This window comes from Strongylocentrotus purpuratus, unplaced genomic scaffold (genome assembly GCF_000002235.5).
Source record: "Strongylocentrotus purpuratus isolate Spur 01 unplaced genomic scaffold, Spur_5.0 spur5_scaffold_6, whole genome shotgun sequence".
Classification (NCBI taxonomy): domain Eukaryota; kingdom Metazoa; phylum Echinodermata; class Echinoidea; order Camarodonta; family Strongylocentrotidae; genus Strongylocentrotus; species Strongylocentrotus purpuratus.
In genome coordinates, this window is record NW_022145612.1 from 12625417 (window position 1) to 12641946 (window position 16530).

At 38.9% G+C, this 16530-nt stretch overlaps 1 protein-coding gene across 2 annotated transcripts in view; it reads left to right on the plus strand.

Moving 5' to 3' along the window:
- Positions 1–7606, plus strand: part of LOC100893245 (galactosylceramide sulfotransferase) — a 32368-nt gene extending 24762 nt beyond the window's left edge. For both annotated transcript variants that reach the window (XM_030972439.1, XM_030972440.1), the window contains exons 2-3: positions 3464–3759; positions 5433–7606. In XM_030972439.1, the coding sequence (XP_030828299.1) occupies positions 3563–3759; positions 5433–6603 (1368 nt within the window). In that variant the 5' untranslated portion in view covers positions 3464–3562 and the 3' untranslated portion in view covers positions 6604–7606. The remainder of the gene's footprint in view (positions 1–3463; positions 3760–5432) is intronic.
- Positions 7607–16530: the final 8924 nt, after the last annotated feature.

The window sequence follows — 16530 nt, forward strand, 5'->3', positions numbered from 1 at the left end:
GAATCTTTGGAAGTATACTTGTAGACATAGGCGCCGGAAGTGGGGGGGGGGGGGGGGGCAGGGGGGGCAGTTGCCCCCCCCCAGTCAAAAAAGTGGGGGGGGCAAAACGCATTTTTGCCCCCCCAAAACGCCCCCCCCCCCCACCCCCTCCAAAAAAAAAAAAACAGTAAAGGAGTAAACATGGTTTGTATTTTTAGTCCAAAAGAATGTAACAATAAAAAAAAACCTGAATTAAATCACATATACAATTCCATTCAAAGAAAAAGGAAAGTTCACAGGAATTAAATTTCATAAACATTGCGCATGCCACCTATACGGTATTTTAAATGGAGGTCTCTATAATAGCGATACGCGCATATCGTGGACATATTGTGCGAGAATGGGAAAGCGTGTCCGGTTTTTTTGTTATAGGGGTGAGAAGACATGAGCCCCTGAACGCTGGCGTACTGATGGGGGGGGGGTGATGTATTTCTTATTCGAAACAAGTGATTTACACATGTTGATGTTGTGACATGATTTTCCGGCATTTTTTCTCCATTTTTTTGTAAGTCATACCTTTTTATGCGTTTGTTGGAAAAAAAGAAATTCCCAAATTACAGTCAGGTGAAATACGATTATTTAGAAGCCTTTATGTCATGGTCTGCAAAGTGGCTGGGCACGAGCCCCCCCCCCCCCCCCCATCCTTTTTTTAAAAGTATGTTAAAGAGAAAAAGAAAGAAAGACGGAGACAAAAATAAGTGACCTGCCAATGTCACAAATAAGGTATAAAAAATGCTCATCTGACCTTAAATAAATACCTAAAACCCCTGAGCTTACGGGGGCTCTGCCCCCTGGACCCCACCAAGGGCCCTAAGGCGGGCCCTAGGATGCTCATCTGACCGTTATTAAATACCTCAAACCCCTGAGCTTCCGGGGCTTTGCCCCCTGGACCCCACCAAGGGCCTAAGGCGGCCCCCTGGATGCTTATCTGACCTTAATTAAATACCTAAAACCCCTGAGCTTCCGGGGGCTCTGCCCCCTGGACCCCACCAAGGGCCCTAAGGCGGGCCCTAGGATGCTCATCTGACCGTTATTAAATACCTCAAACCCCTGAGCTTCCGGGGCTTTGCCCCCTGGACCCCACCAAGGGCCCTAAGGCGGCCCCCTGGATGCTCATCTGACCTTAATTAAATACCTAAAACCCCTGAGCTTCCGGGGGCTCTGCCCCCTGGACCCCACCAAGAGCCCTAAGGCGGGCCCCTGGATGCTCATCTGACCGTTATTAAATACCTCAAACCCCTGAGCTTCCGGGGCTTTGCCCCCTGGATGCTCATCTGACCTTAATTAAATACCTAAAACCCCTGAGCTTCCGGGGGCTCTGCCCTCTGGACCCCACCAAGGGCCCTAAGGCGGCCCCCTGGATGCTCATCTAACCTGAATTAAATACCTAAAACCCCTGAGCTTCTGGGGGCTCTCCCCCCCCCCCTTTGAACACGTCAATTGCCTTACAGAGGGCCCCTGGATGCTCATCTAACCGTAATTAAATACCTAAAACCCCTTAGCTTCCGGGGGCTCAGCCCCTTGACCCCCTGCTGAGGCTCATGCCCTGGACCCCACGCCAATTTACGCTCTACCTGATCGATAATACTCCACTTTGAAAAACATTCCGCGGGACCTGCATGTAACGTGTAAGACTGGTGGTAATGCAGATTTTTCGTCTGCCCCCCCCCCTTCCGAACTTTTTTTTCTCATTACGTCACTGCCCCTGGAATGTGAGCCCCCTGGAATGTTTGCCCCCCCAATCCCAAACTGCTTCCGGCGCGCCTGCTTGTAGAGTAAGAACAAATAAAGATACCAATCTGTTGCTTATGTATCGGTCACTCGAAATTTCAGTACAAAAGGGACAAAGGAGAGAAAAATAAGTTTTATTCTCGCTTTCAGGAGATTCATTGAATCACCCTCTCTCTCTCTCTCATTGAAGTTATGTTGTTTTAAGAACAATAGCTCCTTTCCTTACCGGTCCTAGGTATATTATACGTTTGCTTCGGGACCTAAGTGGTTAGGTGCTTCACTGTGTACTTTACTATGTAAAAGTAATTATAAAGCTTAAAGTCCCGCCATCACGTTAACACGAGGATGTACATCTACGTGCGTGTGATTGGTATTTTTATTTTTTTACCATAAAACAAATATACAACCTGTAGATGTACATCATCGTTGGTTTACAACATTTTAGTTCGAGTTCAAATTTTATTTACACATCTGATTTTAGGAAACACAAGTACAATTTATATGCATATATATATATATATATATATATATACATTAAAAAACGTTAAAATGAAACATCTTCAATTTAAATCATAATTTGGTGAGGAAAAAAAACAAAGGCCAATGGCCTATCAAGGCTATTCCCAGAGATAATACAATTTACATAAAACGTTTCTTAAATGTACTAAAAATAAGATAGAAATACAGAGATTAAAAATAACACAAAGCATCAATATACCGAATTAAACCAGACAAATCCATTACAACAACAATAAAAAAAAAGGAAAGGCATTTTATGTAGAAAATAATCCTAGTTATACACATTCATATACGAGATATTTCTTGAGCTTTCTTTTGAAAATTGATACTGTTGGGCATATTTGAAGTTCTTTGGGCAATTTGTTCCATAATTTTGGTCCGGCATAAATAACTGTCGTTCTTGAGAAATCATAAGTAAACATTGGCAGATGGAAAAGATTTGATTGACAAGTTTCATAATTAGTCACATTTCTATTACAAATAATCATCTAGAATCTTTGGAAGTATACTTGTAGAGTAAGAACAAATAAAGATACCAATCTGTTGCTTATGTATCGGTCACTCGAAATTTCAGTACAAAAGGGACAAAGGAGAGAAAAATAAGTTTTATTCTCGCTTTCAGGAGATTTATTGAATCACCCTCTGTCTCTCTCTCTCTGTCTCTCTCTCTCTCATTGAAGTTATGTTGTTTTAAGAACAATAGCTCCTTTCCTTACCGGCCCTAGGTATTTCATAACATGTGAATGAAATAATTTGTAACATGGCACTTGAAGATTTATGCATTAAATTTGATTACATTACGATAATGGCCTATATAATTATGTCGGGCAGGCACAGTGCAGTGCATGCCGACTTCGGTGGTAGCGGTCAAGAGAGTCATGATAATGATAATGGACCACCATTTGAACTCTTTTAGCGAGAAAAACAAACGGCTTGAGCGGTTAGGTATCATTGTGCAGTGCCTGCCAACACCAGAGAATATAAATAAATGTGTACCTCCTCCACTTTACGAAATACCGGACCCGCCCCTGAAGAGTGCATATTATCTTAATAATAACTGGATTAAAATCGACAGACTGGAGTTAATCTATTTTATTTTTTGAAGAGCGGTAATAAGATTATTCTTTGCCATGAAGCATCGTTAACCCTATCTTGCCATTCAATTTAATTTCAGTGAACACGGAATTTCGTTTCCACGAGAAGGTCGACGTCTTCATTTATTTTGATCTTCTTAACCCGTCTTCTTCAAAGTCATCAAGCAGACGGATTAACGATGAATCCAAACGGTCGGGTAAAGACGAGCAGGCCTGACGCTACCCCTTCTGTCAACCAAACTTCACCGGGAAAACATGTCAAGTCGACTATCTTACCGCTGTGCTGTCTGGTGGTTGTGCTCTGTATCTATCTCCCGACGAGGACCAAATTCGCCACGCCCATAGTAGAACCAGTGCCTAGCCCCAGAATACCCAGGTATAACACATTTAAGATTTATTATATAATATGTAAGGCCTATACAACTTAGTTATTCATACCATTACAAAGTTTTGTAATATCTCAAGTATATGAAAACTTCATTTGTCCCGATTTAGTAAAAATGTGACATCTAATTCGTCCAGTCCACCTTTCATTCTGGAGTAACGAAAAACACAAAAACCTCATATAATTATAGAAAGGCTATAAATATTTATGTTATTAACTTACTGTATATTTATGTGTGAGCCAATTCAATCAAGCCTGTTATTACACACGCTCGTTATTAACGCAATATTAGCACCGTTCATTTTTCATTTCCATTTTGTAAAACACTCTCTCAAGACCGCTACTTGCGCCATTTATATACTGTAGCCAACAATGCCTAAGTGATGACCGCTGATCCCCATGGTCCCCTCTTTCTTCTGTTAAATTTAGAGCTAATTTGATGAGAAAACCACCTGCCAGTGACCAGCAGGGAGTTCTTATCCCTCTACCTGGCCAAACTAGCGCAGGCAGGCTTTAAAGGAAACCTATCCCTAATAAATAACTTTAGATGTTCTGAGAGATTTATTATATTCTTGCCCATTAATCTACAAGATCCTCCACTAAAGTGTATGAGAGAGGCATAACACGAGAATAATGAACAGTTTCTATAAGCACGACATGGACATCGCCAATTTCTTAATAACGTGACGTAATATGTGAAGTCGTTTATTTTTTTATTTATTTATTATAGTTTTATTTTAACAGGGTGGTCTCATTCAAGTTCATTTCTGAACCTGCTCTCCCAGAGAGCCCTGCATCACATAAAAACATGTACAATAATAACATGAGTTCAAAACATACATACAAAGGTAAAATATATATGGTATATACACATAGGTAACGAAAAACACGCATTAACAATTATAAGGAAAAAATACAATTATCAAATTGAGAAAACTAGATGAATGAAATGTAATAAATAAATAAAGGTCAAATTAACGTGAAAATATGTTAATAAGGGAAACTGAAAGGTTTTGACATTCTTTTTAAAACTTTGCAGCGACTTACAATTTTTAATATGATAGGGTAATTTATTGTATATTTTAGCTCCTGAAATCGCTAAGGTTTTCGTTTTAAAATTTGTTTTACATTTTGGAATGAATAATGGACTGTTTAAAGCATAACGAGTAGAATATAATACCGGTCTTTTACTTATACATGGATTTAGATATGGTGGTGATAGGTCGTTTATGATTTTAAAAATCAAGATGCATTTCTGATATTTAATTCTTTCCTCTAATGACCGCCATTTCAATTTACTCATTAAAACATTTTGGGGTGTAAAATATTCGGCACGAAGAACTAATCGTGCATATCTATTTTGTAATTTTTGCAACTTTGTTAGATTTTGTTTCGAAGTATTTCCCCATACTGAATTACAGTAGTTTAAATGCGGTAGGATAAGAGAATTTATCAAGTAAATGTAGTCAAATGTATGGATGCTTCCTTCCCAGATTTGTGTGGTAATCTCTTTTCATTCACCTGCTATTATCCTTTGTACTACAATTGCCAGAACGCAAATTGCATAAAATTATGTTGATGCTCTTCTGGGGTGAAGGCAAGTTGGCATAAATAATTGTGAGGAACAATTCTGATAACCATTTTAACTTTCCACCTCTCCCCAGATTTCACCCATTGATCGAGGGATCTGGTCTAAAGACAGACTCATCAAAAAACGAAAGCAGTTTGACGTTTTCCACTGCAGATGCATCACCAAGCCTTACAAGAAGTTTGTCCAGAACATCGATCGTCACCCAAGCTAGTCCAGATCTCACTACATCCAGTCCTCCGGACCCACAACACAGTTGTAATCCCGTGGAAAGGATAGTCTACGTCAAAACGCACAAGACGGGCTCCACAACCACTGCATCCATATTGGAGCGATTTGGATACCTGCGTAATTTGAGTTTCGCCATGGGTAAAGGAAGTCATATCATATCAAACGAGCAATTGTTCAAACGATCAATGCTATACCAAATCCCGAACAGAACTCGGCAAGATTTCGACATGCTTGTAAACCATGTTCGATATAACAGGAATGAAATGGATGTTGCCGTGCCAGGGGCCAAGTATGTCACCATTATAAGAGATCCCGTGACCCAGCTTGAGTCGGCCTTCGGGTATTTTGAGATGGGCAATCACCTTAAAATTGTTTCGAAAAACCCGTTTGAGACTTTCATGTCTCAGCCACAGAAGTACTACGCAATGAAAACATACTTCTGGACAAGGAGTAGAAATGGACAGATTTATGATTTAGGTTTCGACCACGAAAACGATGAAAATGTAGCAAAAATTCAGGAAAAAATCGACAAGCTCTCCAAAGAGATAGATCTGGTTATGATCACTGAATATTTCGAAGAGTCGCTCATTCTTTTACGAAAGCTTTTGTGTTGGGATTATTCAGACATTCTCTACATCTCAAATGGGATCCGTAGTAAAAGTCACAGATTCGCTGTCAACCAAGACATGGCGAATAAAATCAGAGCATGGAGCGCGGCTGATGTCATGCTCTACGAACACTTCAATCGAACATTTTGGAAAAAGGTGGATGAATACGGACCAAGCTTCCAAGAAGATTTGGCGCATTTTAGAGAAATCGAAACAAATGCTATGAATATGTGTATTAATTTGAAGAAGAATAACACTGGGGATAAGAGAGAAGATAAACTCACGTTGAAGAATAATTCTGAGTTCTGTCAAGACCTTATTCGCGCTGACGTACCTTATACGTCTTTGATTCGAAAAGGTATGGTGCGTCGTGCTGCGGAGGAAGCAGCGAAGAGATCAGCACCTTGATATAATATTCACCTCTTTGATACTTTATTTATTATAGGTGCCTTCTGTTATTTATCATCAACTCGTGGGTAGGCTGAGAATAGGAGAATGTCATAACAATGATTGGTGTATCATTATGCGGACATGACTACAATGTGTCAATGAAGATAATGTAACGCCGCATCTCAGTCGTGTGCAATCCAGTCACAAACAGTGTATACCTACATGTACAAACAAATTAGATCTGTTGGTGAGTGAAAATACCACGAGTCCAAGTTAGGATTAGACGCCATTTATGATACAAGGATTTATTATGCTGAATATTTTCATCTAGGTTTCAACTCGTTAAGGGGCATGTGACAGACATCAACCCTACTTCTGGCAGAAACTCTTTATAATACATGTACCTACAGGTAATGCTGAACATTCTCCGCAAGGTTTCAACCCGTTACCTTTTTTTCGCTACATGAGCTTAAATGTTTTGGTCCACTGTCATGGCCCTAATGACAGCCTCCACCGCACTGTGCCATTCAGTCGTCCATTTCTTTTTATCATGGTTTTGTCCATGTATCATTGCTATGTACATGAACAACGCTATTCCCCCACCCCACCTCCCCCCATAGTGTGAGCCTCTCCGGCTCCCGATCTGATATGCCTCTTGCATGTGCATGGGCGTATTTCATTTGCGTTATTACACCCCCCCCCCCCCCTCCACTCAGTGTTATTAAGGGTACGCATTATGCATGTTCCCTCACTTTGAAAGCACACCCCTCCTATATCCAGTGTGTAAAGTCAATACGGGCCGGACTTTACTGGAGATTTTTTGGAACGAATGCGGTCCCTCGGACCTGGGGGGGGGGGGGGGGGGGGGTAGTAGGTGGTTCTGATATTTGCACGTGCTTTATATACCATCGTCACGCTCATAATTTTGGCGCGTCAAAATATCGAATCAGTCGCTGACACAGTCCATTTTATGACTTGCAAATGACTTGAAGTACCTTGAAGTACCTTCAAACAAAGTACACTGAGACATATTACGATAATCAGTAAATCAAAGGTCAGAGCCTTCATAATATCCGGGGGGGGGGGGGAGGGGGTACTCAGATTGGGTTTGGACTGGTGTGCCGCTCAAGCCTCGAAACCCCTACCCATTATTAGGAGTCATTTGGGGCATTTTCTTCGAGAAAAAAAAATCCAATTTTAATGGTATTTTTGTTAAAAGTGGGACCTATGTTTAGGGATTTTTGTGAAAAAGTTATCCATTAGAGCGGCACACCCCGTCTGTCCTAATATGTGAGTACCCCCCCCCCCGGGCATTATTTACCCAATGCATTTTGGAGAAATATGACATCGTGACCAATGCCGTACTCTTTTTTTTTTCAAGCGGAATTCGGGACATTTAGCCATAAGAATGTCTCTTGACTCCACGAGTTCTCTCTTCATGTTTGTCCAGAACATAAATGGCGCCCGCTCCGTCAAGAAGTTCATTTACTTATCTCTCAACGACTACGGTAGTAGTAATGTTGTGCATGTCCTTTTTTCCCCGACGTGGGACATTTTATGGTTGTTGGCAGAGGCGGCGGACCCGGGGAGAGCAGGGGTCACAGTGTCCTCACTTTTTCAAGTGCCCCCTTTTAATTCTAATAGATGCACGTTCCGCGTTCTTATACCACCTCTGATAAAGTGCCTCCTTCAACAATGATAATTGCCCTTATTCAAATCTAACTGAGGTTTACTTTAACAAGTGCCCTTTTCCTTTGTAATAAGTGCCCCTTTACCACCTGATAAGTGTCCCCTTTTATGTTGGCACGTGCCCCCCTTTCTGTCTAATATGTGCCCTTTTTACTTCTGATAATGCCAAATCTCCCTTTTTTATTTTAAATAAAAGCCCCTTGCCCTTCTCATAAATGCCTCTATTGAAATTTCATATGTGCCTTTTTCATTAGACAAGTGCACATTTTCATTCTCACAAGTACCCCTATTCATCTCAGATAAATGCCCCTTTTCAGGTACAAGAAGTTACCCTTACCACCTCTGATAAGTACCTTTCACCTCTTATAATAACCTATTTAAAATCTTAGTGGTGCCCTTTAACAAGTGCCTCTTTTCCTTTGTATGCCCCCTTTTCATCTCCGGTGAGTGCCCTAATTCAAATTTGAGAGGTGCTCCCTTTAACTTGTAATAAGTGCCCCTTTTCATTTGAAATAAATGCCAATTTTCGTTGCCATAAGTGCTTTGTAGGTGCTCCTTTTTTTCTAGAGAGTGCCCTCTTTTGTTGGTGTCCCCTTCCCCACTTTGAAAGACGCTCCGCCGCCCCGGTTGCTGTTTTGGGGTGGTGGTAGTAGGGAGGGGGGGGGGGAGGTGTTAGAGAATGATGTTGATCCCGTTATATAATATGTTTCAAGGTAGGGATAAATGATTGGTTGATGGGCATGCAGTGTACTCCCTTTCTGCATTTCGAAACTTTAGGATCTCAATAGTACCCATTAAACAAACTTTTTCTGTTAAGTAAGGTATTTGCCAGAAGAAAGCGTTTTGTATCATAATATTAACTCTAAAATACTCGGTACTTGAACTGCTCTGAAATGTTGTATGGTATTTATTCGCCTTTATTTATTCAATGTACCTCATTTATTAATGCCGTTATATGAATAGGGGGTTCTGATCATTTATATTTCGATTTTTTTTGATGGAGTACAATAACAAGCATTTTCTCTTAATTCGAAATAGTATATTATAGGTTTGCGATCATGAATGTGGAGAAGGTGAAATGTTGTGTAATATCTGCTCTATATATCCGTTGTACTATCGTGTAATTTATGGAGGGACTTATTATACAATATTCCGACTATTGGAGAAAATCAGTTTCACGTGGAAATTTTGATTACGTTCACAAGGGTTAGTGTAAACAGTGAAGTACAATGTATTAGTTGCCTACGTCCTGCGTAGAAATTTATGGCAATGGCAAACAAATTCTGATGTTCAATGTAATGTGCTTTGTTTAATGTAATGATATGATTTTGTACATGTACTGGGTGATATATTTTAATGAGGTCAAAACGAGTAATTTGAAAAATAACAATGATAATGACTAGGATAAATATAAATTTGATGTTGTTTATACACAAGATAGACAAATCGGTATAAATATCTGTAAAGCGCTTAGAGGCATCGTCGACATAATATTACCAAGAACATTATCATTATTATTACTAATACCGCTCTTTCTGTAGACCCTACAATTATTATTACTACAGCAAGCATCGCCTGGTCCCCATTTTGCACTAGGTTCAAGAGGGAGAAATATTAGCGAAATAACTTGTCCAAGGATGTAAGGGCAGTAAGCACTGAGCAAGGATCAGATGCAGGACCTCACGAATGAAAGTTTTTTTTTTAATCATCGGTATACCACAGTCCTCCCTCTATTGTGTACAGGATAGTTCGATTGTCGATGGAAAACGGCGATCGGTTACATCAGATTGCACATTGTTAAAATGGAAAAGGGTAAAACTAATAATGCGGTTCCGATAAAATTGTAAACCTTTCTCTCCTTCTCCCCCTCCTATCCCCTCCCTCTTTTCCCTTTCGTATATCTTTTGTAACCGGGCAATAATCATGTTTTTTTTCACTGAGGTCAAAGCTATATGTCGACTTTTTCAATGAATTCTATTCGTATCTAGTCAAAGTGCACAACATATCTTAACAATAATAAATTATATCTTTTTCTCTCATACATTTTGATTTTGTTCATTTTTATATTTGTTTTAATTCATAAGTAGAGATTGTTTTCATGTAGCTGTGGTATATCAATCAGAAGAGAGTATATCCTTTCACGTTACTCGTACTGATTGATAAGCTTGGTATTCTTCACAGTCCTTATAACACAAGGCCTACGAAAAAAATATTTAGGTGCCAAAACATGGTCGGTCGGTCGGAAATCTTTTTTTTTTTAACTTTTTTTTTTCTCCCTCTTTGGGCTGATATTTCTCAGCTTTGAATGCTTTAATTTTTTTTCTCTAAAAAACGGTTAAAAAAAAAACTTTTTAAAAAAAGCCGACCGTAGATTCCAAGATTTTTGGGTCGGCCGCCAAGGGCAATACACCATCTTTTTTTTAAAGGCCCAATTGCAGTTATTTTCTATAAATCAACTCAGGCAATTTCAATAGCCTGTCCCATGCATAGACATCATCTTTAGGTCTTCATACGTCATTGTCGTGTTCGCACATTTCAATAAGTCAGCACAAAGCTATTGACATTTCGTTCGGTTGATTTTTGGAAAGTAGTTTCTATAGGGTTTTATTAAAAGGTATGAGTGTGAGGGCATGTGGTTGCGTGTCTGTTCGCAAATGTGAGTGTGGGTGTATGAGTAGGAATGAAAGTGTTTGTGTTCGATTTCCACGTCATAGATTCGATTTTCCGTATTGCTCTAACCCCTCCCGTACTCCCCCGTCTTCCTGTCTCCCCCCCCCTCTCTCTCTCTCTTTCTCTCTCTCTCTCTACCTCTCTCCCCTATATCTCTGTCCTCATCCTCCTAAACCCCCTTTATCTCTTAACCCCTCTTTCTCTAATATCTCCCTCCTTTTCACTCCCTTACTCTCACGAACCCCCTCTACTCTATTCCCTCTCTTTTTAATTACATCTTGTCTCCCCTCCCTCTCTCTGTCTCTCTCTGTCTCTCTCTCTTTTCTTTCTTTTTTTTTCTCTCTCTCTGTCTCTCTCTCTCTTACACAGGTCAATATTGGCTATGCAGATTATCCAGTACGAGGCCTTTCAAGATATCAACTTTGGGCAATTTTAAAACCATATTGCAATTGCTGTTCGGTTTGAGTAATGCGCTATTCTAATCTTGGCACGATTCAATAGAGTGACACACCAAACTACTGAACGTGCCTTAGGATGACTTTTCGTAAGTCTCTTATACCTGTTTAGATTTTACATCCCCCGACGATTGTGTGTCAACTTCTTTTTTTTTTTAATGAGTGTATTCATTTTATTTACAGAAAGACAGTTTTCTGTACTACGGGATAAACAGATCGAGAATGAGCGTTGGGTATATCGGTGGTCTAGGATGATATAGTCCGCCTTTATAAAATGGACTATACTCTTCGTAACGTATGCTCAAAGCCTTATTGGTGTTAAATATGTGCTTAAAGATAAACTAGAGTTCTGGTAAATGTGGAAATTAAATTTTCACAGAATCCAACGAAACTAACACTGAATGTTCAAGATTACAAATAAATGACATGTGCCAAACAATTTTGTTGGAAAATATATAGTGGCTGTGTAATGAGCATAGAAAGAAAAGGAAATCCGGGTAAGTAGGCTCGACACCCATGTGCTTAACACAGATCACTATGTGCAAATGGGACTTGGGTTTTTTTTATCGGAGATAATGTCCAGTAAGTTGTTGTGCGTTCGTTTTTATTTCACTGGCTCAAAAACCAATCTACTGCAGTATAAACAATCGAGAATAAATAATTTTCTCTTACCAGAGCTCAAAATTAGCTTCATTTAAGTAATTGAGTTAACGCCCTGCTAACTCCAAACTGACGATAATATCTCGTTTTATAAAAATGCTTTGCTCTTTGTTGTATTGTTAATGCACCTTCTCTTTATCACTTTCTCTTACTTGCCTCAAGCCGGTTGCCATCATTTTCAGATATACATCTTCTCTCAACATTCATATACCCCCTGCGTTTAACAAGAACTTCTTGTATTTCTTTTGGTCATACATGTATATCAAGCGTTTTCTGAATGCTTCATAATATTAGTGTAACAGCTAATGCCTAAACCCCATGTATTTATACTAAGACTATTGCCAATGACTACAACTGTTCATCTTCTTCTTTCAGAACATACATGATGTCAGCTGCATGCGATGCGTCATTTTGCTGAGTGACGTAGGACTGCGTCACCGACTTGTGCGTCTTGGTCTCGCCATCTTAGAATGATGTCTTCCCGGAATTGAATGAAAACGAATCAGAAATGAAAATCGCTTTGTATTACTAGTATATTGGGGTACTTGCCTTTACAGGCTTGATTACCACGTATAATGACGCAATCAAAATTACGCCTCTTGAGGAAGGGGCATTAGTTTCCGACGAACGCCAATCTTCACATATCTGTGAGATCATCGAATAAGATATAATCTTTAGCTTCATACGTTGAATTGCTGAACTTCTCTTCATCTTGTTTGCTCTTCGTCGAAGTACGATTAATAAACTTATATGTCAGATTAAAAGTGTATTGACACATTTCCTGTTTTTTATAATTCCTAGCGTAAACCCCCTTTTCACATGACTTTAATAACGGAGAAAGACACACAGGAAGTCTAGAATCAGGCAAGCTTTAGGCGAGCTAAGGAAAACAATAACTCTTAGTTCACTAGCACGTCATCTACGTCGATACTTATTTTAAAACAAATATCCTGAACTCACTTAATTCAAGTGGGAACAAAATGTTGAAACCTGTTAACAGTTGTCTCGAAAGTTAATAAAACAGATTGACGTAATTTCTATTTTGTTGTTGTTGTATACTTTAATGTCAAAGCACTTTGTTGATAGAGCAAACCAGAATGTGGTGGGTTTTCTTTCACATGGCCCCTTTATTTCCTTGCTTCATACTACTTTTATGACGTCACTTTTGCCATGCCTATATTCGTGCTCATTAATTACTATAGAGGTATACATTACACCCAAGTTCAAGTTCAGATTTTGTGCAATGAGGTATATAAGAGCCTTTCACATATGAATACATATCTACCGAGTTCGTCAAAATATCTGATGAATAAGACGATGATGATTTTTTTTTTAGGGGGGTTGGGGTGGAGGGGGGGGGGGGGGGGGAGGGCTAACACCTTGTGCCCAAATACCAACTCCTAACTTCTATATTTTGCGAGCAAGATAACGTTTTATTACATTTAATCATAGTGTATCCAGTATTGATGGATTGTGCGTCAAGTTCAGAAACTTTCAGATTGTAATGTTAGCATAAAGGATTACTAGAGCAGCGTTTTCCATTTTTGTTAGTGACGGCCCCCTTTTTTCAGGTATAAAAGCGGGGGGGGGGGGGGGTCGAGGGTACTGTCCCTTCCCAAAGTATCTTTATCTTAAATCAATTTATGTCCTTGATAATGATACTGATACTCCATGGCATGGTTGAATTCACGCTTGATTGAAAATTACGACCTCAACTTTAAATATCAATATTCGTAACTACAATAAAAATACACCTATCGGTTTTATAAATTGTATTGTGTATGTTTTTTCTTCTGCATTTGTATATCATTGAACTAAATGAGTGTCGAACATTTTGTCATTCATATCTTTCTGTTTATCATGGGTGGTATACACAACTTTAAAGTCTATTGTATACTATATTAACTTATATTATTGTTCATCCAATTATACTTAAGGGACAGTTATGGATGTTGGACGTTCATTAATTAACATCGTAGGGCATAACGAATCCGTTATTCAAACTAGGATATGTTCATTCTTTATACAAAATAATGCGAGCTATATTCTCGAACGATATGTAGCGTGTGTGCATTAAACATTACACTACTCTTCTGTATTGCAGTGTGTGTGAGTTTGTAAATGTGTGTGTGCAAATCAGGTAGACTTGGCATCGATTCATGCTAGTCTCTCCATTTGCACAGGGATCCTCTTCCCCGTTAACTTACATTTTGTTAGGTTTGCCGATGACTTGTGCGGAAACCAGTCATTATGGGTTCCTAGGCTGTTGTTTCTCGTCAACTGCGTAGGGGTTCCATGGAGTTAAAGGGATATAATCGACCACTTTCATCCGTTGTATATGTATGTTTTCGAATAGCATAGTATATTTAATATGAAGTGCGATGTAATTTTACAAATCATTGTCTCGATGGCGTGATTCCCTCAAATGAATGGAAACTGTGCAAGTATCATGTCCTTTTTCACAAGATGCTGTTTTGAGGAAAGAAACTACGTATAGACAAGCAGTAAATATAGTGAATGTAAATGTAAATGTAAATATAGTGAGTGTAAATGTATTTATTCCTGTTATTTTCTGCAAAATCCAAAACCATCTGTGGCTCGGGAGCTAGCGGATGGGGGGGGGGGGGGGGGGAGCTGAAGGAAAATATTATATTAGGAGACATTTTAAAGAAATATCATATTGTGAGACATTTTAATTTATGACGCATGTTATTCAGACGATTGTGCCGGTAACTTGATTTCTTCAATCGTTAAGAGTTCATTTTACTGTAGAAGTGTTGCCTTAATTATATCTCGCATTTATAATTATGAAATATGAATGTAAATGTATTTATTATAGTTATTTTCTGCAAAATCCAAAAAACAATCTGTGGATCGGGAGCTAGCGGATGGGGGGGGGGGGGGAACTGACGAGAAATACTATATTATATTATGAGACATTTTAATCTATGACCATGTTAAATGTAGGCAAAAGGAAATTGAGGGGCACATGCACACTATAAATAATTATCCATATTTATGTACATAGTTTTCTATTGTTAAATGTTATATTGTATTTTCTATCATTTGTATTTTCACTGTCAAAAAAGTCATTGGAAGCAAAATTTCAATGTAATGTTTGCATGCATGGGCCAATAAAATAATCTTGAATCTTGAATCTTGAATCTATATGCCTAAACAAATAACCTGAGAGACAATCAAAGCGTTGCCGTAATGTGTAATAAACTATACAAATGGGAATATTGTTATATTAACTAAATACGGAAAATATTTTCATCTTCACAAACTGTTTTGCTATAGAGGCTATATAGTGAGTAATTGGTATCCAATATGGAATGATGATATGCCCCCCGCAGGTGAATCAGATCTGATTAAACCAGGGTTAATCCACTCTTCAACAGGCTTATACGTTCCCACACAGGGATTGCTTTGATATCCTCTCCGGAATGGTGTACTCAATTTCAGTGTATGCATGGTCTCAGTCAATGTGCACATGTATACATAAATACTATAGTTATATGTTTATAATTGTACATGTAATATCATTGAGCTTATAACGAAATAATTTGGACAGTATTTCTTTACTTACATATACTTTGAAGATTATTTTAGTAACAGGATTGTGCACTTTTGTCATGATTGTGTTTGGTTATGATCTTTTACAACAAAATATGATTTTTGGTTAGGTGAGGAATCCTGCATTGGGGGGGGGGGGGGGGGAGGGCTACAGGTTTAGTTCACGCGTTTTCTAAATGCATCATAAATCTATCACAATATAAGGGAGTTTACAGATACAATCTGCGCATGGGCAGATAAAGGTCATTTGTACCAAAATGGTAAAACCCAGAGAGATGAATACTGGATATGCGCTCATAAAAGTTATGTAACATTATTCATTTAAGCACAAACGGTACATTCTATGATACGCAGGTGGAAGCATTCTTTTCAAGAGGTCAAACAAAAGGTATTCATGGAGCACATCTAGGACTTTGGCAGTTATTATTCTAAGATGCTCAAAGTGAAACTTCTCCATGTGTAAAAGATCTGTGGATATTTGTGTTACTGTGTTGTGAAAACATCACATTTCGTGTGCTGCTAGTCTAATTCCATACAAAGTCTTCTTGGGGCAGAAAATATGGTTGGATTTTGGCTGGAATGATGGCCCATGATGGCATGGTTTTTACCCTCTTACATATCTGTCAGTCAATAATTGTTCATTATAGTTTAAGGTCATCCACGATTGGGTGGATTATGTGTGAAATGTCTCATTTCCGCATAAGATGGGAACAGGCTGAAGTTGGTCTTGAATGTGGCAAAGAGGAATGAAGGACGGTACCTGATTGTCGAATCATATTACAGGAATGTGATTCGAATTAGCTAGCTGTGTTTTCATTAAAATTAATACTTGTATACGCATACTTATTCCAGTAGAATCCAGTTATCACAATGAGAATAGATGGAAAAGCAGATA